We start from the raw sequence: 24242 nt of genomic DNA, 5'->3' as shown, positions 1-24242 counted from the left end.
TACAAAGTAGTACTTACAGCCAATACTCTCAAACTATTAACAACTTTGTTCTTCCAATTCTAGGTCAGGCTACGTTCACGGGTTAAGCATATGTTTAAGTGTATAATTCCAACACTATTAAATCAATATGGGGTAAAAATAAAATGCTTTTTTTAATATAAAATTTTTTTTACACAAATTTACACATGCTATTGTGATTTTAAAATCCTTCATATTTACCCACATGAACAGCTCAATTGGTCATAAAAGTAAAATTTAAGAGAAAATACCAGGGATTAAGTCTCAATAAGGGAGAAGAATCCTTTGCAATATCCCAACTCTTACATAGATACTTCATTCATCCAAGATTGTATTTATAACCTTAGAATTTTCAAATTTTAAATTAGTATGCTTGCATTGAAACCCATTTAGATATGTAATATTCAAAATTCAATAATAATACTACTTTTTAAAAAATCTCAATAAAATGCTAAATGTCACTAACTAAAACTATAAAATATTACGTAAATATTATCATTAATATGGTACTACTCACTTAACCAAATCATTTAATATTTTTTTTAGTACGAGAATAGCTATATCATTTTCCTATGTTACTTCTATATCAACAGACGACAAATACATACTACCTTATCAAATTTGTTTACACCACATGATGTAGTTAAACAAAGTATTGTACTACAATGTTATTTGCTACCAACAAACTCACCAATTGCATAACAAATTAACATAATTAAGTGATGTGAAATGTGTCGATTACCATATAGTGTGATGACATCTCGGTTATCATTTCAAATGGATGATTATAGGTTCGAATTTCGATGGCGAGAGTTTAAATTCTTTAGGCTGAAAATGTTTAAGAAAATATAAAACATATAGTAACTTGTAAAAAATTATGAGTATTTCAAAACAAGAAGTCACATAAAATGTTAAGAAGTTGCTTTTTTATATATATATATATATATATATATATATATATATATATATATATTTTGGAGCGGGGAGGGGAGGGTACAGCGGTACATAACAAGAATTGTAATGAAACAAATTACAATTTCTTAACGCATATATAATATATAATATATAATATAATCATCAATATATACATACTAACGTTCTTAAAGAAAATTTCAAAATGCCTCTTACCATTGTGATTCTTTCAAAAAATTGAAAGAATAGAAATATACAGATCATATACTTATCAAGCTGAGTTGAGAATACCAAAAAAAGTGTAAATTGAATTTTCTATTTTGACTAATCATACTGTATCATTAACTAAAATTGGTCGCCTTTTTTGAGACTGAAGTTGATCGGAGGATCGCCAAAACACTAGTAACATATTATTACAGGTCATCAACTAATATTCGGGCTTCAATGCACCATAATAATATATTTATGAATTTAATTACCTCACTTTTCAAAATTTAAGAATTTAATTAATTTTTCTAATAAAGTTTATGGACATATTTAACATTTTCCTAATATATTAGTTTGAGAATTGGTCATAACTCAAAGGATCTCAAGACTGGTATTGAGTAGTGACTTGAAAGCAAAGAACAGTAGGTGATGGACACGGTGGTGGTAAGCGCGTAGGAAATGAAAATTCATCTGAGAATTGCGATATAGAAAGGGGCATTAATGTCTTTTCACATCGGGGGTGGGGCGCAAATACATATTATCGTCCGATGCCGGAAAAGAAAGCCCCACCCAGCGTCTCCCATTCTCGTGTTGTGGAATTTGTGTGGTTTCCCAGTTTGTCCTTCCGCCCAAGATCTCGCCGCAATCGTCGTCCTCGTAAGTAAATTCGTTCAGAATTGAATTCGCAGGCAAGGTATTTACAGCAATTCAATCGAAGCCACACCTGGGCGGCCCAATCTGAACCTTCTGGAGAAAGTCGTTGGAGTTTATTTCCGATGCCGGGGAATTGAGACGCTCTCGGGCAAACTATGAGGCCTTCGTCGTCGTCTCTCTGGCCGGAGAATTCACGTGTTTCTCCATCCTCGTCGGTTCCTATTCCGTCGCCGCGGAATCTCGCTCCCCAGCCTCAGCCTGGGGCGCCGCCCCCCCAAAATCCCAATCACAAAAATAGGTCCATTGCCGACCCCTAGATTGCCTAATTTTTTTTTTGTTTTTAGCTCATTTTGATCTAAAGATCTGATTTTGGGCAGGTTCTTTTGTGTCAATTCTAGCTGAATTGTCAGGCTTATAGGAGTTTCTTGGCCATACAAATATGAATTATACAGATTGCGGGTCTCAATCTGATTGACTTGTTCTTAAATTTATCTATGTCATAGTGATCGCAATGGGATGCTAGTATACATTGGATTTTAAAAATTGACCACTCCATGAAGTTGTTTCTCCGGCTAAATTGTTTTAGGGGTCTGCATTTCTGATTAGAATTATGTTGAGTTTTTTGGGGTTAAATGGCTTGCACTGAGTTTACAGGATTTAATGTTAGAGTGTGAAGGATGCATTTGTATATATTGATGACATTGCCTGATCATGAGGGGGGTTTTATATATAAAGAATTTTTTTTTAGTTTGTTGCTTACCTAGTTTAATTCCAAATTGATTGGGCTAGTAACACTACTATGATATTGTGATGGCTTGAGGTATTGAGGTTGCTTGTACATTATGGGCCTGGGTGATGTCAAATTTGTTTTGCTGAAATTTAATTTACTACCATTCATCTTTATGTCTGTCTATTCTGATTGCTACTTGGGTAGTTTACCATTGTATACTCAGATTGCATTTGTTATATGGTACATGGTAATATCAAATTTGTAGTGCTGAGCTTAAATTAACTTTTGTATGCATGTTTTATCCATTATACTTACATAATTTTGCCCTTGTACCAGCTGTGGCAATGTCTTCCAGCTGTTAGCTCGTAGGGAGGTATCTCCCCAAAGTAAACGGTCCTCCAAAAGGTTTTGGAGGCAGGAGACTACATGTGGTGGATTAAAGGGTGGTGTGGCTAGGGATGCAAAGCGGGGTCTTATATCATGGTAATTTGTGTATACTAACCGCAGGATGCTGATCTACATTATTCTTTGATGTATGCATGGCAAAGTTGTACTTTTTCTGATATGGATTAATTCCTTTATTTCAGGGTAGAGGCAGAATCATTACGGCATTTATCAGCCAAGTATTGCCCCCTTTTACCTCCTCCTCGATCAACTATTGCTGCAGCATTCAGTCCAGATGGAAAGACGCTTGCCTCTACCCAGTAAGTTCCCACCTTACTACCATCTTGTGAGAATGGTACAAGTATATATTTATATAATGTATGTCTTGGTGTCAATATCAATCTGTTTATTTACATAATCAAGTATCACTCTGTCAAATTGCAGTATGGGTTCTTGACTTCCTGTTAAGAATCAAATCATACTCATGTGAATGTGGTGTAGATCCTAATTGCTTTGACACATAAATATGTCGAAACTCAAGGTCTCTTTAAAAATATTCCTTATTATGTGTGTAATTCTTTTGACATGTTGAACTGAACATGGGAGGGAAGTTTTACCAAAGTAATCTACAGACTATAAGAGAATTGAAATTTTAAGCTCTGTCTGTTAGTTATTTAAACCTGCACAGTGCACATTCATGCCCATTATTAAATTTTGACAAATGGGGTTATTACTTGATTTATTAAACATTTTTGTAAGAACCCAAAGTTGGAGCTGGTAGTTAGGTTTTTCCAAGCATCTTTGACATAAAACTAAAGGTACATCACCAAGGTTATTGAGAAAAGTGGCTAATCTGTTGGCTGTGTGTACTTTAACCACAAATGAATTTTTGATATTTAATTGTGAATGAAATTGTAGTTTAAGTTAAGAATCTGTGATTTGAGCTCAATTCGCAATTTGCATAACCTAATATTACCAATGGATTCAGATCTGGAAGATGAATCCAATTGAATTGAGGCATAGGATTTGAATGAAAAATTTTCAAATCTTTACTATGATCACAACTATATATACCTGTATGTGTGTGTGTGTGTGTCTACTAGATATATGCATAATAGATAGATGCTGAACTCATTATACAAAGATGGATATGAATTATTATAAATGATGAGGATGACCTTAGTATTCTGTTTTCTGTGATGCCAGCGGAGATCATACAGTGAAGATAATAGAATGTCAAACTGGGAAATGCTTAAAAGTGTTGAGTGGCCATCGTAGAACACCTTGGGTGGTAAGGATGCCTTCTGAAGCTTTGCATCTCCCCATTTAGTTCATTTGAATTCTGAGACTGCCATATTGGCTGGTTCGATTTTTGTTTTTATATAAATGTCAGAAATGTGAAAGAGGAATAGAGTATTAGTATGTTCTAAAAAATACCAAGTTTATGCCTAAATATTTTCTACCTCAGAGGATTCTATTTCACTTTGTTTGTAGCTCCATGTATTATAATGCCTTTATTTTCTATATGGTATTAATATGGCATTATCTTAAATAAAATTTATTACTAACTTTTGTGTTATAACACTGATTGAAAGAGTCTTGTAGTTTATATGCTTCCCTTTAATGGTTATTGCTCTTGAGGTAGCAAATGTTTTGTTAATCCACATATACACCTGTTTCATGGGACTCAAGAATTGCTTGGCTCATTGGGCATAATACTTTGGATGCAATTTTCCTTTTTATTATCTAAGATTCCATTCTAACTATTTCAGGTTAGGTTTCATCCATTGCATCCTGATATACTTGCTAGTGGAAGCTTAGACCATGAAGTTCGCTTATGGGATGCAAAAACTGCTGAGTGCATAGGGTCCCGGGATTTTTGTAATAGCCTTTAACATTTGAAATTAAAATAATCTGTGTTTCAATTTTCTTTGTGTTGTATCAACTGTGAAACTTTTCCTCCATACAGATCGTCCTATTGCTTCTATTGCCTTCCATGCCCAGGGGGAGATTTTGGCTGTAGCTTCGGGCCACAAGGTGAGGAATCTACAAATATGTTTCTGAGCTTCATGTAAAAGATATTTCTAGTTCTGAATTCTGATGCTTACTTTGTAACCTGTACAGCTCTATATATGGCATTACAACAGAAGAGGAGAGTCTTCGTCACCAGCCATTATACTCAAGACACGTCGTTCATTGCGGGCTGTTCATTTCCACCCACATGCTGCCCCATTTCTTCTAACTGCTGAGGTATTATTCTGGCGCTTTTTAATCCAAGATTTTATCTTTTGGATGATGTTTGTTCTTATAACATTATGCATTGTAGGTCAATGATCTGGACTCGTCAGATTCATCTATGACACTAGCAACTTCCCCGGGTAACTTGCGGTATCCACCTCCTACTGTATATTTGACAGACGCTCATTCCACTTATCAATCTGCATCAGCAAATGAACTGCCTATCATGTCTATTCCTTTTATGATCTGGCCATCAATTGGTAGAGATTCGAGAATGCCTTCACAGCAGAGTAATGCGGACTCAGGTTCTGATAATGTGCAACAGAGAGGAGATACTTCTTCATCTGTGAGGCTACTAACATATTCCACTCCTTCTGGCCAGTATGAACTGTTGTTGTCCCCAATTGAACCAAGTAATCCTCCTGCGCAAGGAGCACAAGCTGGTTCTTCCATGAGGGAACATGACAATACTCTTTCTCATCCTTTAGTAGATGCCATGGAGACAGATTTGCAGCAGGAAGAGAGGAACAATCAGTTTTTCCCTTTTAGTGACCCAGCATACTGGGACCTACCTTTCTTGCAGGGGTGGTTGGTTGGCCAAAGTCAGGCTGGGCAACGGGCAATGCATTCACAAAATGGGGGTAATAATCTGCCCATTTATGATGAGCTAGACAATGCCTCAACAGTACCCCCTGCTGCATCCAACATTGTTCAACCAAGGGTTTCAGGAAGACCTGGTTCTCGGCACCGTTCTTCACGCTCTCGTGTTATACCCACAACTGGATCTGGTGATGGTGCTGCTTCATACAATATCGTGCACGATGATATGGACACTCAACCTTCTATGAGCCACATCCAATCTGAGATTGCTACTTCACTTGCTGCTGCAGCAGCAGCTGAGTTGCCTTGCACTGTGAAGCTTAGAATATGGCCACATGACCTTAAGGCTCCTTGTGCACCACTTGATGCAGAAAGATGTCGCTTAATTATACCGCATGCTGTACTTTGCAGGTGTGCTTTTATCTGTAGTTTGTTGCATCTTGAGATTAACTACAAGCCTGTATTATGCTTCCTGTTATTTCTGTTGCTGTTGTTATCCCTAATAACTATTGTTATCATTTCTTCATTTTTGTTAATTCAATGTTATTGTTTCTAGAAGTTTGTCTCTTATGCTGTATCTGAGTAACCAAAATAAAATCCGAACTATACCCATGAAATTTTTTAAATCTGACATTGAGATCTAATGGTTTTCCAGTGAGATGGGTGCACATTTTTCACCATGTGGACGGTTTTTAGCAGCCTGTGTTGCATGTGTTTTACCAAACATGGATATTGATCCTGGTTTCCATGGACATATTCATCATGACACAATGGGGGCTGGAACTTCGCCAACTAGACATCCAATTTCAGCTCACAGGATTATGTATGAGCTGCGGATATATTCGCTTGAGGAATCAACGTAAATCCTAGAGTTCATTTCTTTTCCATTTAACTCATATGTCTGGCTTTTTGTAAGCTAAGGTCTTTGTGTATGTAGGTTTGGCTCAGTGCTTGCATCTAGGGCTATAAGAGCTGCACATTGTTTAACCTCAATTCAGGTCAGTGCATTTGTAAGGTTTTTCTTCTTTTTTGCAGTATTAGATTTGCATGTAAACTGTAAAAAGAAATTTTGCTGTTTGTCAGTGATCATTAAGTCATTTTTATTTGTTTTGACATCCTTGTTGGAAGTTGAATCGATCTTCTTGAAAAGGGGGAAGTCCCTAAATGCAGACATCGTTTAAGCATGAGTTCTTTCTAGAACATGGTGAAGTGAAGGGCAATAATGTAACATGGCAATGTTAAATTAATGGACAGTGTCCGGGGGAACTAATATGAAAGTGATGGCTACTAACACATTAGTGGTACTACAGAGACTGAAGAGCCAAAAAATTACAAGATGCCCTCGAAGTAAAATGAGCAAATGTGACCAAAGTGCTTAGTTCCAGGACACAAATAATTATGACTGTAATAGTCTAGACTTTTTGACTAAAAGCTCTTCCTTGCATCAGTTACTTTCTGCATTACTAAAACATGTTTATTTTTCTATCAATTAAAAGAACTGTACTAGTGTTGATTTCTCCAGTCAGAGCGGACATCATCTTTATCATTGACTCATTATCCATTTTATTCAAACTATCAGCCTGAGTGTTGAGGCATCTATTTGCAAATAATTTCATATTCACTCCCTTAAAATCCTTTTTGGTGTACACTTTTGATTGTGATGATAATAGAAGTGCTTTTATAACTGTATGGTTCTTAATTTCACAAAGTACCCTGAAACTCCTTTTCCCAGAGATGGGTAAATTATATTCTCTCTGTAAGAAGTGTGGATTAATGACATGGTCATTTATTGAAGTTACTCGTATGTTGTAATTGCAGTTTTCGCCCTCTTCTGAGCATCTGCTACTTGCCTATGGTCGGCGTCACAGCTCTCTTCTTAAAAGTGTTGTGATTGATGGTGATACAACGGTACCTATTTACACAATTCTTGAGGTAAGATGTTTTAAATTTTATCCCTTTTTTTATAGGTTCCATTAAAATGTACTCCTTTTTCCTCTCTTCCAGTATTACTATATCACTCATGCTGGGATGTAATTATGATGTGCGCGTTATAGTGTTACTCAAATGTTGCAAAAGCAAATTTTTATTAAAATATTCAGTTTGGAAGGGATTGCCCAAAACATTCGGTGAGACGACACTTGTCTTATTTTCTAATATTAGGCACTAGTTGAGTAGTCTCTACTAGTTCTAGTGTATTGAGAAGGCATCCTTGTCTGCCAACCAACTCTTAAATTCATCACTACTGAGATCTGTAATTTGTAGCATGTTCTGTTTTTGGTATATTATTGGGGATGGGGTTAGGTGATTTCAGCTGAGCCAAATGACTGGAAAAGAGATCAGCCTACCATTGGCCAAATCCTGAACGCAAAATATAGGTCCTGTTATTCATATATATCTGAACATCTGAACAGGTTTGAAGTCTGATTATATCTAATATAGTAATATGTAGTCTATTATGCCACAATAAAACTACATTCTTATTGACCTTAATCAATTTTTGGTGTGAGTTTAGAGGGACACATTTTTCTCCCTATGCTCGAGTCTTTTATCTTGGTGAATAAATGCTACTATTTTTGTAGTTAGTAATTCCGCTCATTTTCTACTTTTACTAATTAGGTATATAGAGTTTCTGATATGGAACTTGTGAGAGTTCTTCCCAGCTCAGAGGATGAGGTCAATGTTGCATGTTTCCATCCTTCAGTTGGTGGGGGACTTGTATATGGAACCAAGGTAAAAAAAAAAACCATAGGTTATTATTCATATATTCCTTAAATTGTGCTGCTCTTTTCTGAATTACATCTTAATCTAAACTGTACTCGCAGGAAGGAAAATTGAGGATCCTCCAATATGATAATTCAAATGGATTGGATCGTACATTGAACTCTTTTCCTGATGAAAACATGCTTGAGGTATTGAAGACCTGAACTTGCTGCATACTTTTCTCTCTTCAATTTAAGCTAACCTTGTCCTGTGGTTTTAATAGATGTCAGTTAATTATCCAGAAAAAAAGTTCATAAAATGAGAGGATCATTATTTACAGAAAAATCTGTGACTATTCATGTGGGTTATGCTTATAGATCCAGTTATGTATTTTTTTTAAAAAATATCTGGGCATGTCTGGATAGCTGACTATGCTCCAGACTAAGGCTCCATTTGGGAGGGCTATTTGGGCATTTGGGGTGCCCAAAATGGATGTTCCGTCGCATCACATTTGGGGAGCTGAAACGCCTCAAAAGCAATGCCTGTGCAGTAGTTCAAAATTTCACTAGACCCAAAAGGGCCCAGTTGTGGAGCTCTTGAATTTATATATATTTTCTCAACTCCACAAAGACTGTGTTGTATTCCCAAGGGCCATGAGCGCCTATTGTTTCCTTTATTGCTTCGTGTAGGTGTAATCATGGCAATATAACTTTTGTCCTTGTTTCACCAACATATTCATCTTGATAATTTGATGCAGTTACCAACTTATGCTTTAGAAGGCTAGATATCCACCAATCATCAGAAATATCTGAAGGTATGCAAAGCTAATAATTCTTCTTTCTCTAGCAGACTAGAAGTAATTTGAATTTGAGATGACAACTCCCTATTTTATTGACAACGTTTCCACTTCAAAATATGCTAAGGATGCAGTATGTACCGGGTTGTCATTGCAACATAATGGATCCGAGAACGCTTTACAGACAGGTAGCAGCGAGGTAGAATGCCTTTCACCAAGTGCCACGGGGAATCTTGATGGAGTAATGGGGGACGCTGGAGTTTGAAAATGAACATTTCTATTTCTTCTCTATATGGTGGGTGCAATGCCGGATTCATGCTTCCGCAACACTATTGTTCAGAGCGGGTTGAGGTTTTCCGGGGTATACAAAAGATATGTGGTGATGGGGGTTTCGAGCAATGGGAGTTTACTTTTGTTTTTAAAATTTTTCTTGGTGGATGTCTACTAATGTGTCACTCATGTTTCTGGTGAAAGACATGGATGGATGGTTTGAATGTACATTAGTTGATTTTTATCGTAAAAGGGGGATAAAAAAGATGAGATCAGAATATCAGATAAGAAAAGATGATTGCACAATGCACAGATACACTATGCAGCAAGTGTTTATAACTTCTTCTGTGTTTGGTTTGAGAAAAAAGAATGTCTGTCTTCCATCTGGACATCTATACAAAGTCAAAACATTCTTCACTTCTTGCCTTTTATACAAGTTTTTATTTTATTCCAAAGGTTCATAACCAGACTGACTTTTGTAGTGTTATAAAACTCGACCTAGGTGTTCATAGGCCAAGACGACTTTGGTAGTAGTCATGGAAATTAAAACTCGACCTAGGTGTTCATACCGTGTGTTTACTGAGTTGTATAAGAGTTTTCCACCTTTTCGTACTCTACTTTTTATTTTTGGCTTTCAAGTTACTGGACTGAATTTTGATTTCTATTAATTATTATTATTTAATAACTCAGCACTGTATAAATAACTATATACGCAGTATATATATATGACACACAAACACTTTATGGAAAGTGGAAACTTTAGGTGCCTCACCTATGACCCATCCATAAAAATAGAACCTCTATGTAGTATGTACACCACCTTAAGTACATATCAAGTGCAAGTTAATATTGTTGAATATCTAAGAGTTGAAATACTGATAAAATACAAGCACAGAGGAAGCCATTTCATTCACATTCTCTGGTGGTATAACACCTAAGGAGGCTTCTTCAGTATTAGACACCAACAAGTAAGTCTGCAGCCCTCCTACAACTCACTTTAACCATATACATACAACCCAATTTCAGAAGCTCACAAGAGTATATGCCTAAAATGCCCTAATATTCCAACTAAGATGTCACTTTCTTTCACAAGCAATGAAATCAACATTCTCAAGCAGCACATTAACCACTATCAAAAATGAGTTCCTGTTTGAAGAGAATGCTCAGTAAATGGAGAAATTTGTCCTACCAAACAATAGTTTTCAGCTTTGGACTCATACAGTACCTAAAAACGCTCAGTCAAGTTGCAGGAAAACTCATCCCCTGGCCTCCATGAAAACAAATTTTAAAGAACTTCCAATTTACCCATCAATCTAGCTATTCTAACCATTGTTAAGACACAACAGAACAACAACAACAACAACAAAATATGAGTAATTTTTAATTTACACAGCCCTAATTAAATTCTAAAATCTGTTCATTAATAATCAAGAACACGATAGTTCAATTCTGCACCATCTTAATCATTATACTATGAAAAAGTAGCCGATTAGATCCATCAGAAACGACGTAAAATTCTCATACAACTCAGTAAACACACGGTAATTTCACCTAGACTCTAGAGAGTAATAGTTTATACTGATGAAGTAAATGCAATTAAACCCTACTCACAACTACTTCAACAAGAGACTGGCAACTGAAAAACACAATGAACATAAAATTTTATTTAAATTTTCAATTTCCGGTTAATTCTTCAGTAGAATCCACTCAGTGGATATTCAGAAACACGACAGATAATAAAGAGTAGAAGGATTGTTTTGGCAGGGAGAAGAGGGAGGGTTCGAGAGCGACTAAATTCACTACAACACCGTTTCAATTGATGTCGGAATCGTCGAAATCGTCTTCAAAGGAGTTGAAGAAGTCGGCATCGGCGAGGCGGTGGTGCTCGGTAGGGCCGCCGAGGGGACCCTCGCCAAAGATCTCGAGCGCTTCCACGTCGTCTACGTCCATCGCCATGGTGGATCCTTGCTCATCCAAATCCGCGAAGTAGTCTACCGCCATAGGCTTCATCTTTTCAATTCTCTTCGCAGAAGCCTTCCTGTTTCCTGCTTGCGTCGCGCTTCTAGATCTCTCTTTTATGCGCCCATATTTATACTGTGGAGTACGGGTCATATACAACCCGAATCCACAACCAATTTGGATTGCTTAGGTTTAGGAAAATTGATCATATTATTTAGAAAAAGAAATTACCAAATTATTCTTCTCCCAAATACTGCTTTCTGAACTAGTAAATTAAATTCGTATGGAACTCATAAACAAATTTGACTTGTACAAATTCCTCCAGTTGTTCAATTTAATCACAATACGAGTAATCTTGACATCTCAATCCCTTTTGGTCCACATATCTGTGTAGACCACGAATATCAGGTATGTTTTTAATATATTAAAAGTATATTATTTATGTATTAGAGGTATATTATTTAATAGTATATATAAAATAATGTATTTTAAAAACATTATATTTTACGCACACAAATAATGTACTTTTAGTGTATTAAAAATGTACTTTTTATTTATAGTCCACGTAAAGGTTTCAAAGGTTCATTCTCCTCTATTAGTGATTTCACCATAACCCTTGAGTTGGATTGCACATCAAGCTTTTTAACTCCAATATTTCAAGTCCATTCAAGTCCTTTTAGAATAGCCAAGCAATAAAAAGAGATTTATTATCACATAGATGATGAAAATTTTAATAAAAGATTTGATCCGGGTAACGATATCTAAGTGAAATTATAAAAGCAATTAAAAGAAACATTGGTTAATTATAACCATCAAAGTTTTTAACTAAAGAAATAAAGATTTGATTTGAAATTTGTAAATAAAACAACATACGTTAGAAGAGTTCAAAATTCAAAATACTTTTGTATGAAGAAAAATATTCAATACGAGCACACTGCGCACCTGTAATTCAATAACTCAATTCATATAAGACGTGCATAACGAAAAAAAGTTATGTATATTTTGTAACTTTATAAAGTTAGCGCCTTAAGCACTTTTACTCTTTTTTATCCAAGTTTCATTTTTGAGAAGTAATTTTGTTCTTGGTCCTACTATAATGAAATTTCAACATTTAGTTCCAAGTATCAAATTAAAACATGCTACAATGGAGAGAAACCTCCCATTTTACTTCTCTGTACACGCTCAGATATCAGACACACAACTGGCAACTGGCAACTATCAAAGAATTAATGGATTTCTAAAGAAAAAAATTGTAATAAAATGTATTTCATTTTCCTCCCTTGTAGATTATTGTCATCTTGAAAATAGCTCGGCTCTACCAAGGTGGCAAGCAGAGGCAGGGTTCTGGAGGCAGCCACATAAGCTCTCGTCGTCTTTGGGGAACGACACAGGTAAAGGATGATCCGGGATCACGCCAACCTAGATAAAGGTTATGCTTTGAGATGTTTATGTGATGTAAAACAACCATATAACGTGCAAGCCACAGAGACAGAGAGAGGGAGGAACCTTGTCAATGTCGGTATGGGCAGGTGTCTCGTACCGAGCAACTGTGACAGCCAGGCCAGAGCCATCAGACAGTTTAAAAACTGACTGTATCTTGCTGTATATTGAAAATAAACACGTGAGAAAATGTTGCTTCACAAATCACAGTTAGAGGTATGGAGATGAATCGTAGTTGTTACCCTTTCCCAAAAGTTGGTTCCCCAAGCAGCACTGCACGCTTATTATCTTTCAATGCCCCTGCTAAAATCTCGCTAGCACTTGCAGTTCCTTTGTTCACCTGGAAAGAATTTTGATGGAGAGGGAGCAAACAAAAGAAAAAAGAAAAAAAAAATCAAGTCTTGGTTGTAAGAAGCTTGAAAGATGAAGCCCTTGTTGTGAAGACCTCAATTTTCACTATCCCGAGGTATCACGTAACACTTTTTTTTTGGGTGTAGCCCAGGGTTTCCACCGTCAGACACAGTGACTAATCCCCCGCTGGATTGTAGGCACCTCTATTGGGTATCACGTAACACTTTAAGACACAGGTATCTTTGAAAATCGAGTGCAGTTGCAACTTATGTTTTCAGCAGAATAAATCAGAAACCTCAATTTTCACTATGTTAAAAGAAGAATACCTAGCTTAAAAGCTCGTAGTACAAATACATATATGAATAGATGATGTCAAAATGCTGGCTTACCAGCACAGTAAGGGGTTCGGAAGCTGCTACTGCGTTGGTACCATCTGTGTCATATATATCTCGAACACCACGGCTATCACAAATATACACTATTACACCCTTGTCCAACCTGTCAGCACAAAAATTGGAGTGTGTTTCTTTGGTATCATGACATCATGGAGAACACTGGTTCATTAACGGACTACTATAATATAAGACATATGACTCAAAATGTTAAAATTACTCCTTAATAAATTATCCCAAGATGTTGAGATTGAACCAAAACAGATGTACCTTAAATCAAAGAAAATGAATATCAATTACTCTGTATATACTACAAAAAACTTACATCAGAAAATTACATATCATATCTGGAGGTAAAGTAAACAAAATGTGTAGATCTTAGAACTGCAATCATATACCACACTAATTCAGTAACATCAGCAGTAGACTTATATAGTAAAAGAAAAAAAAATTCCATTAATAAAGCTACTGAAGAACTTTATCCATCCTTCCGAAACTGCCTAGGAAGATCTATCCATCAGACTGACTTATAGAAGAAACACATGAACAACGAAGGATTGGACTCAGAAAACTGAAATACAGTAGTTCACAAGTTGAAGCATGAAAACAGTTCCAAATGGCTTACCAAATCTTGGCAATCTCAACTCCTTCAGGGAAAAGACCGCCACTGCATCAGATTTAGCGTTTTAGATTCCAAAAGCAGGTTAAGAAATGAAGCATGTCAAAAGCTTGTCACCTATTATCTCGAAGGTCTAGGACAAAAGCCTTCACGTTGTTTTTTCTCAAGGTTTCAATTGCTTCTCGTACGGCACCTATCAGATTTTAGAACAGTTAAATTCAGTCAAAACAGAAGGAAATTGTTTCAAAAACTGTTAAATAAAATTCAATAAATACAAAGGCATCATGGAGGGAATGATCAATATCCTTTTAAGACAAATTAATGAGGTTACTGATCCAAATGTATGCAGAATAGCCAATATAATTTATAAACAGAATGTAATCTGCATATGAAATTATTTTGACATGTACATAAAATCATGAGAAAATGAGATGACTACCTGAGGCATTTTGGTTGAATGTGGTTAGTTTGATATATCCAATCAGTGAAGCATCATCTCCAGAACCAGATACCTTGCAGACTCTTGATTTCACTGGATTCAGTTTAACTTTCTCTCGGCTGGAAACCAGCAGATAATTAGTATTGTATATGTAGGCAATTGTAAAAAAGCAACCATAAAGGTTGTTAAATTTAAGATTGTAAGCCCTTTACATACAACAAAGATAAAAAGTACGTGCACATAGACCTACATAAATATGTAATTATTTGCATTTATAACGTTTTTTTTTTTAAGAAGAAGAAGAAGAAGAAGAAGTTATAACTAAATTCTTGTCCATATATATTTATACACAAAAATTAAAGTAGCTTGAGATACAGCATTAAAAGGGTGGATTGCCTAAAACCTATTGCCACAGTTTGTATGTAAAACCAACTTATAAGAGATGCATCACGCATCACCAATTTAATTACTTACCAAGTCTCATTCATAATTAACAAAAAACGAAGCTCAAGGAGAAGATCATAAGAGTTAAACAAGATGCACCTACATTAAGGATAAGTGTCTTGTTTCAGATCCATGCTGTACAGTTAGTTCAACCCCACTTCCTTCAGGTCCCCTGAATACATGCAAGATATGAGAATTAAATATACACAAATGGAACTTTTAAGTAGCTTGCACTTATCGCTTTGAAAAGGTAAAAGAAAGGGAAACATAATAGGCACACATAGGTAATGTTCCTTCTACTGGCAGAAATTATTTCAAGCATCATTCAACACTGAGTTGTAAGGTTGCATTACACTTTGGAATATTCCAATTACGTTTGTATCAAAGGTTGCTAATGGGAGTATATGCTTTACTAATGTGCTTCAATATCATCTAGGAATAGAAGCCTCCCAAATGTGCATTTTATATTCATGAACAGTGATGTCATATCTAATTCACTGAGGATATTGGATTCTGAACTAAGTTAACAGACTATCTTACCAACAATAAAGTGAGTGTCCAGTGGTTGGCACTAGAAACTTACTGCAAACGTTCTGCTGCATCATATATGCCCATGCTTTCTGTACTAGTATCATCAATTGCAAGGATAACATCCCCAGATGAAATGCCTGCCCTGTCTGCAGGACCTCCAGGAGATGCTGAGATAACCATTAGTCCAGTGGTTGCTTCACTCTTTACTGTGGGATAACCAATTGAAATTCCTACTCCTGTAAGTGCACTTTGAGTTCCTGACTGCCTTCAAACAACATATTGAAAAGTTTTCTCTTTAGTGGAAACACCTTAAAGCACTAATCTATAAAGAATATGTGTTAAAGTGAGTGTGATATAGAGGCTAAGGTACAAATGTATGAAGACTTGTAAAATCATACCCTCAAACTGTTGAACTTTCCAGGCTCCAGAAACCGGGTGAAAGGATCATCCAAAGTGGCAATCATCTTCCGTATCGCCGCATCTGTAAGTATAGAAATAGCAAAAAGCAGAGGGTAAACACACTTGACAAACAAAAATTCTTGCTTTCATTTGGAGAATAAATGAAGTTCTCAATATAATGAATGCTTCAAGCCTTCAACAGTATAAATATGCCTTCGGCCACAAGTCAAAGCAAGCTCATAGATTATTAAATTTCACCAATCAACTAATCTAGGCATATATAGTATGGCGATGATTTGATGAAAAACCACAAAGAATGACAAATCATACATGTCTCTTCTCGAGTGTTCATTGGTTCATTACGAAGAGCATTTTCCCGGTATCTAAACCAACTCTGCCCATTGAAGGTCTTATCAATATACGCACGGTCAATTGTTCTCCAGGCCTCCAAGAAAAGCTGATTTTCTTCACTGAGAGCAACTGCAAGATGCAACAAGCATAAGCAACTGAAGCTTTTTATAACTAATTCCTCCAATGATGACTTCAAAAAAGGAATTATGAAAAGAGAAAGCAGTAAACAGACTTACAAGAAGGAGTTGTATTAACAGCAGTACTAATTGCCATAACTGCCATGACTCCAACAGCAACCCTAGCAAACATTTCAGGAACAGTACTACATATTTCTGAATGTTTTATAGCTTTCCGGAGATTGTTTGTAAATTTCCTCAGCTCAAGAATGCAACCACTTTTAGTAACGAGGCAATCGTGTTCAAAACTGAATTTTTTACTAAGTCTCCGGATTGGTCGAAGAGAGGATCTCCTCCCATGATTCTGGCCGAGAGGATAAAACTTATAGTAACTTGTAGCTTCAATCCGTTCACTTCTCTTTTTACACGATAAAGGACTACACAATCTAGCTTCAATCCCCCTACTATATAAAGAATCCCACAGCATCACCTGAACAGATTCAACTCGATTAATAACTCTAAAGTTGCTATCATTTACATGAAATTTTTACGTTCAATTTTGAAGCAGGATTAATTATCGATGAAAGGTAAAATTATTGCAAAATGAGACGATTTAGTTAGAGCACCTGAGAAGGCGAAATAGGTTTTGTTCTGGGCGGTTTGGTGATGATGAATAATGAAGACGGAGAAGGTGAAGTTGAAGGAGAGCTTCCAAGAAGCGCTTCCATTGACGAATTGCGATTGATCGAGCTGTGGCACTTCTTTTCTGTGCCACAAATTTTTTTAAAATGCCAACTGCGAATTTCGTTTTCAATACGTTCTTTTTTGCGCTTTTTCCCCCTTTTTTATATTTCTATCCACTTTTGCGTGGCTGAAGATTTTCCCAGATTTCTTGTTTCTTTTCTATTTTCTATCCACTCATAAAATCCATGCCATTTTTTAAAAAATATTTGTTACCGAGTATTATCTAAACTTATATTTGTGGGGATAACTGGATTAGGATTGAACTTAAAAACATCATGTTTTTTTTAGTAATATTTACTTTGGTATGATGTAATATCCATTAAAATCAAGATGTTTACAATTATATTTTTTTTGAGTAAAATTTATCTATGATTTAAAAATGAGGACGAGTAGTTGAATATATCTTACTTATTTTGAAGTTCTCAACTCATTTCATTTCATTCCCACAAGGGGATTTAAAAAAACATGTTGCCCAATAAGGTGTTCTTTGACCTTATCGTATATAATAAGTAATTGGTCATGATACTATTCAATCACTTTGCATCTTCGTCATGCACATTCCATAAGTTACTTTACAATTTTCATCAACTTTTTGACTAATATTCACCAAAAAAAAAAAAAAAAAAAAACCTCTATTTATCTGTATTTTCCACTTCTCCATTTGAAAAATTGTATTTACAAATTTTCAAAAAAGAAGAAAATTTGAGAAATGGGGAGAGTTTATAAATTTAGGGATTTGAGCTTAATGAACGAGTGTTTTTAATTTTTCAAATTTCTAATTTGTCATGACAATTAGATAAATTCCCCCTACTAAACACACGTACTCTTCTCATACTAAGACAAGGATTTGGGAAGAGTTCAAAGAGTCTTCATGTTTTTACTTTCATATATAAAATATTAGAATTTAGAAAAATAATTAGGGTAAAATATATTGAATTAAAAGTAAAGTAAAAAATCAAAAGTAGGACATAATAAACTCGCGAACAAAAAAGTATTATTTATATTTTACAACTATAGTATAGTACCACAAAACATTATAGGACAATTTATTTTAATTATTGCATTGTTCTATCTATATTATTTTTTTCAAATAAATTACAACCCAAACTTTATACTTAGTCTAAAAATTATACAAACACGAGAAAAAAACAAAATTAAGAAACAACACATGCTTTAATTGTTTTTACACGTAAAAAAAATAAAAATTAATAATAATATTCATCGCCATTGCAATGAACATTTATCCAAACACAACGAAAATAATAAAATTAAAATACTAACACCAATAGGTATCATGTGTGAATATTTTGATATCTTTTGAAAGAAAAAAAAAAAGCGAAAAAGAAAAATACTTTCTAGTTGCAACTTTGGCAGTCCATGGCTCCTTGTTTAGAATTTTCAAGGCCCAACGCTTTGTGAACAGAAAAGTCCAATTAAGTCTCACTTGTACAAGGCCAATTTAGATTTTAATTTTAAGGGTTTGTTTAAAAGAGCGATTGAATCAATTAGGATGATTCACCACTCCAATAATTCAAACGTTTTTTTTTTTTTTTGAGTCTTTAAAAAAATAGATTGGATAAAGCACGTCAAATGGGGGTGGCAAAGTACTGCGTGGAGCACGGTCCAAAACAATGTCGTTGAATATTATGCGTTAGAATAATGTATTTTATAAGTTAATAATGTATTTTATGTGTTAGATAATGTATTTTATGTGTTAAAATAATGTATTTTATGTGTTAGAATAATGAAATTTCTGGGGTAAGATAATGTATTTTATGACTTAGAATAACGTACTTTATGAGTTAGAATAATATACGTTATGCTTTAGAATAATGTACATTATGAGTTATAAAAATGTATGTTGTAGTGGGTCACGTAAAAATAACTGCACGAAATGATATCGTTTTTGGGCCGTGGGTCACACAAGCACAGTTGTGTGGACTACGATCCACGCAATATCTGTTGAAATGGGGGTTGCTCTGCATGATCAATCATTATTGCATCATTGCATGAACTGTGTGGAGCATAAATAAAAAATACATTTTTTTAAGAATAAAAAGTACATTTTTAATATATTAAAAGTACATTATTTTTGTACATGATTTTCGAGTTTAAGGTGGGCATGTTTAACTCTTAAGGTGGGTACGTCTAACTCTTAAGGTGGGTACGTCTAACTCTTAAGATAAGTATGTTTAAAGATTAAGGTGCATGATTTTCGAGTTTAAGGTGCATAAGTTCGAAGGTTAAGATGCGTATGTTCGAGACACGATCATTTGCATCTATGTTGCCAGGAAGCGCAATTTTTTTTTTAAAGAAAAATTTCCTTGAGTTTGAGTCATTGATTTAGATTAGACTAACAACTCAGATCTCACCGCATTTTTCACCTAAGAGAAGCTTTGCACGTGAATCTATATATATATATATATATATATATATATATATATATATATATAAAGTTATCGTGCGAACAATGCTTCTTGTGCAGTCACTCACTATTAGGTATGCATAAATCTACCACAAAGTGTTCTGAAATGCACCAGTAGGCTGTAGTAAACTGTGTGCATTCATGTTGTATCTCATAGTCTCACGAGGAGATATTGTGTCACGGGAACATTAACCTATGTATTTGTGTGTGTGTATATATATATATATATTATTTTAATAAATTTAACTAAACCGGGACAGCCGTACGTTTAGAAAGTATACTCTTTCGATATGGTTGACATTTTGTTTGTTGAATATTGAATGGTTCTTCCATTACCTAAAAGAAGCTTCTCAAATCTCTGTGTTTCTTCCTCATTAGTTATTACTATTTTCAAAAGTCCAATTAAAAACCGCAAGCTTTAATAAGATAGTTAAAGTGAACACGACATTGATGCAATGATTTTTTATTTCTCTCTAGGCAAATGTATAATGTCAATGGATATATAGATATTGTAAGTGTGAAAGGATATGTACTGGAATCAAGTTTGACAATTGACTTGGTTGTCTGGTAAAATTTATCTCAAATTTATTTACATTATCTAGTTACTAGAATTGAGCAGCCTTGACAACATTAATTTTGAATTGTTAATGGGTAATGTATATCTCGAACTTGTTAGCATTAGCCAGCCAATAGAATTGAGTTTGACAATGTTTTTTTTTTTTTCCTATAAATGTTTTTATTTATTTATTTATTTATTCATTATTAACTTTTTACAATTGTATTAGCATCACTTATCAATTGTTACACGTTATTGAGTTTACAATAGTATTAATTTTGGCTTTTTTATTGTTTGAAAATTTTAGACTTTTGACTTTTATAAAAGAAATTTTAATGGCCTGATTTGTTTTAGAAATGTTTTGAGAAGGGATAAATTCATAAATTAAGGAAAAACTCCATTGGGAAGTATTTTCTTATGTATTGTTTCTTTTAAATATAAATATTAGGTATTTTAATATTTTCTTCAAACATAGTTGGCAAATGAGAAAATGGTGATTGGAATTCTAAGTTATTCCTCTCCACCATGCATGGTAGCCACCACCACTACTACACCGTGGTCGTGACTGATATGACGATTAGGGGTGTCAATGTGGATTGATACCCGTGTGCTGACCCAAACCCGTCCCACTATGGGGCATGTTAAGGTTAAGAAATTTTGGCCCACGAAGAAGCGAGTCAATTTTTATTGCATGGACGGTGATCTACATAGCTATGTAGAATATAGTTCAAAAATACATAAAATACATTATTCTAACACATACATTATTATAACTCATAAAATACATTATCTTACCTTAGAAATTTCATTATTCTAACACATAAAGTACATTATACATTATTCTAAAGCATAAATACATTATCCTAAAATTTCATTATTCTAACACGTAAAGTACATTATTCTAACATATAAAGTAGATTATTCTAACTCATAAAATACATTATCTTACTCCAGAATGTTCACAATTCTAACACGCACGCGGAGTTATGAATTTTTTTAAACATCAAAACGACGTCGTTTTGTATCGTGATAGAATAATGAAACTTTTAGGGTATAAGATAATATATTTTATAAGTTAGAATAATATATTTTATGCGTTAAAATAATGTAAATTATGAGTATTGTAACAGGTCACGTAAAAAAATTGTGCCGAAACGATGTTATTTTTAGACCGTGATCTGCACAGTTGTGTGAACTATGCTATGCACTATTGCTGTTGCATTAACACCTCTAATACAATATCTGGAAGAAGATGGCGATGTCTTCGGTCACTGGCGTTTCCTCCTTCAATTGGTGCATTTTTGTTTTATTAATCAAATAGTCAAGCACACCAAAAACTCCTTTGTCCTTTCCCAAACTAGCATTTCGTATATTTGGACAGCTGTGAAAACACCACATTTTGACATTTTGTCCACACATTCAAAAACATAAGATACAATGGTTAATGGCTCAAAATTTATCTTATACTTATTACGTGCTTTAATAATTATATCTACATTAGTTGTGTTTACATTTAATGCGATATGATTAATAACTAAATCAAAATATTGTCACCTTAATCTGATCGACGTTTTAAGAATTTATATGATGTTGTATTCTAAATGGAAAGTTCTATATTTATAGAATTGTAATTTTTACATCTTGTGTTTCACTATCAAACAAATTATACTCATATTTACTAAATGAAAATTTAATAGGTAAGCTAATAAAATTCATAGGCATTTAATATATCTATGAAAATTGTAGATATTTAATTTGTAGTATTTTGATTTTTTTTTTTGCAGAGTTTTATCTTTAATTTTTTTTAAAGATTGAGAGGTATTAAAAAAAAAACACGAGCATACGATATATAGGTTAATGGGCAAGTAGGGCTACTCTATAACTTAATTATTAGTCCTCCACTTCCTATGTTGCTATAATCGCCAACAAAAAAAGGTAGACAATAAAAATCAATCTCTCCCAACTAGATTCACTAGAATTATTCTACTAAAGCTCAGCTACCCAATTAACCTATTTGTTGTAGGGTTGTCCTATAACTCCTTTAAACCCCCATGAGAAGAGTCATTTCGATGACTATCTTCATCGATTATAGACTATTTTTTATTTTATTCTTAAAATATTAAAAAATTGAAAAAAGAAGACAAATTATTAGGCTAAATATAAGTATGTACTAACTCAACATTAACATTGTTGAGCATATAATATATAAACATAAATGTGCAGTCCAACTATCAGTTTAGGCTCTTAGTTGGATGGAGTACATGATTCAATTTGGTATCAGAGCCATCCAAAAGGTCATGGGTTTGAATCTCTGCGCCACCAGAGAAAAAAAGACTATGGTCCATGTGTTGCTGGAGCCCATCAACGTCAATCAGCCCGCACACCATAAATGTGCAGTTCAAAAGTTGGATGGAGCACATGATTCAATTAACATGTTAACTTATAATAAATCAAATTTCACCATTTTTTTGGGTCAATTAAGTGTTTCAACATAAAGTCAAAGAGTTCCATTGCATTATTTGAACTAATTCAAGAATTTATTTAATAATTATCTTAAATTTTAATATATGTTTTCATGCGGAGGATTTCAAATTGGAAGGATTTGCATCTATCTATCCCATGTAATTTTTAATGTTATAACACAAAATTGATTTTGAATTGTTTTCTTGAAACGCTTAAAATTTTACAATTTCGTCATACCATTTCAAGTTTTAATGTCTTGTCAAATACTAGAATATTTTCAAATCATTAAAAATCAATAATACTATGTAGCAGTTTTAAAAAAATAATAATAATACTATGTAGCTTCCCCGCGAACATATCGCTGGAACCTAGCGGTCAACAAATATTAAAATAATTTTATTTTATTAACAAAATAGGAGGGGGACCCTAATTATTATTTTAACGTCAAAGTAGCACATGGAGCCGATTTTCTCTGTGGCGTGCTACCTTTTTAAAATTATTTATATTCATTTTTATAAACATTGTGCATCCTTCAAAGAACAATTAATGAATTTGTAAAATCTCATGATACAACTCAGATCAATTAGTTAATTAATTAAGATAATTTTAAAAATTTTGTTTTATTAGTAGTTACAAGATGTACAAGTATGTTAAGATATGTAAATTAATTAGGACATATCTAGGTATATACCAGTTATTTTGATGACATTAGCAATAATAAATCAATAAGTTTGGAGTAAAACTTACTCCGTATTAATGAGTTTGCAAAATCTATAATTAATCATCTACTTTCATACGGAGTAAAACTTACTCCATATTCATAAACACTATAGTCGCATGATTAAAAATGCAAAAAATTCATATATATAGCCAAGTTCGTGTGCGCACGGTCAGACCTTAATGTGTAGCCGGTGCGGTTGCACCATTAAATATGCAGAAAAACATCAATAGTGTTAGGAAACGCACAACATAGGAATGCACCAAAAAACGCACCACACCAAAAAAATGCACCATACCTCACCACACCTAATGGTGCGTTTTCGAACATTGTGTGGTGCTTTTATGCGCACCTAATGGTGCATTTCTAAACACTATGTGGTGTTTTTATGCGTACCTAATGGTGTGTTTTCAAACACTGTGTGGTGCTTTTATGCCTACCTAATGGTACGTTTTGTGGTGATGTGTATCGAATGGTGTTTTCTTTTTTTTTTTTTTTTTTTTTGCATTAACGCATTTCTTTGTTGTGTGTTTTTAACACTATTTGTGTTTTTTTGCATACCTAATGGTTCGTTTTGTGGTTATGAGTACCTAATGGTGCTTTTGTTTTTTTGAGTGCATTGATGCATTTCTTCGTTATGCATTTCTTAACACTGTTGATGCTTTCTTGCATAACTATTGGTGAGCACATCGACTACACGTTAAGACATGGTCGCATTTGAGCGCATATATATATATATATATATATATATATATATATATATATATATTTTTTTTTTTTTTTTTT

The 24242-nt window shown here is 34.2% G+C and overlaps 2 protein-coding genes across 4 annotated transcripts; one reads left to right on the top strand and one right to left on the bottom strand.

Annotated features, from left to right (window-relative positions):
- Positions 1–1680: 1680 nt before the first annotated feature.
- On the top strand, positions 1681–9942 carry LOC116015692. Of its 3 annotated transcripts, XM_031255852.1 has the most exons (16): positions 1971–2089; positions 2169–2250; positions 2858–3004; positions 3109–3225; positions 4112–4196; positions 4678–4786; positions 4875–4942; positions 5030–5155; positions 5232–6154; positions 6399–6602; positions 6681–6741; positions 7562–7675; positions 8360–8473; positions 8566–8652; positions 9201–9257; positions 9367–9942. In XM_031255852.1, the coding sequence occupies exons 2-15, from the start codon at positions 2231–2233 to the stop codon at positions 9225–9227; spliced, it is 2202 nt and encodes a 733-aa protein (XP_031111712.1). In that variant the 5' UTR covers positions 1971–2089; positions 2169–2230; the 3' UTR covers positions 9228–9257; positions 9367–9942. The 3 variants fall into 3 exon arrangements, with proteins under 3 accessions (XP_031111711.1, XP_031111710.1, XP_031111712.1); XM_031255851.1 differs by lacking the exon at positions 2169–2250 and having other exon boundaries at positions 1681–2089; positions 9374–9942; XM_031255850.1 differs by lacking the exon at positions 2169–2250 and having other exon boundaries at positions 1681–2089.
- A 2506-nt stretch (positions 9943–12448) lies between these two features.
- LOC116017836 (carboxyl-terminal-processing peptidase 2, chloroplastic) lies at positions 12449–17354 on the bottom strand. The gene is made up of 13 exons (XM_031258480.1): positions 17177–17354; positions 16671–17040; positions 16414–16563; positions 16083–16165; positions 15737–15945; positions 15257–15325; positions 14710–14828; positions 14388–14463; positions 14277–14318; positions 13649–13757; positions 13151–13248; positions 12975–13068; positions 12449–12887 (listed from the first exon to the last, which is right to left on the bottom strand). Exons 1-13 carry the CDS (start codon positions 17276–17278, stop codon positions 12762–12764), a joined length of 1647 nt encoding a protein of 548 aa, XP_031114340.1. The 5' UTR covers positions 17279–17354; the 3' UTR covers positions 12449–12761.
- Positions 17355–24242: the final 6888 nt, after the last annotated feature.

Source organism: Ipomoea triloba, chromosome 4 (genome assembly GCF_003576645.1).
Source record: "Ipomoea triloba cultivar NCNSP0323 chromosome 4, ASM357664v1".
NCBI classification, from domain to species: domain Eukaryota; kingdom Viridiplantae; phylum Streptophyta; class Magnoliopsida; order Solanales; family Convolvulaceae; genus Ipomoea; species Ipomoea triloba.
The sequence above is the reverse complement of the archived record's forward strand: the minus strand, read 5'-3'. Positions and strand labels throughout refer to the sequence as shown.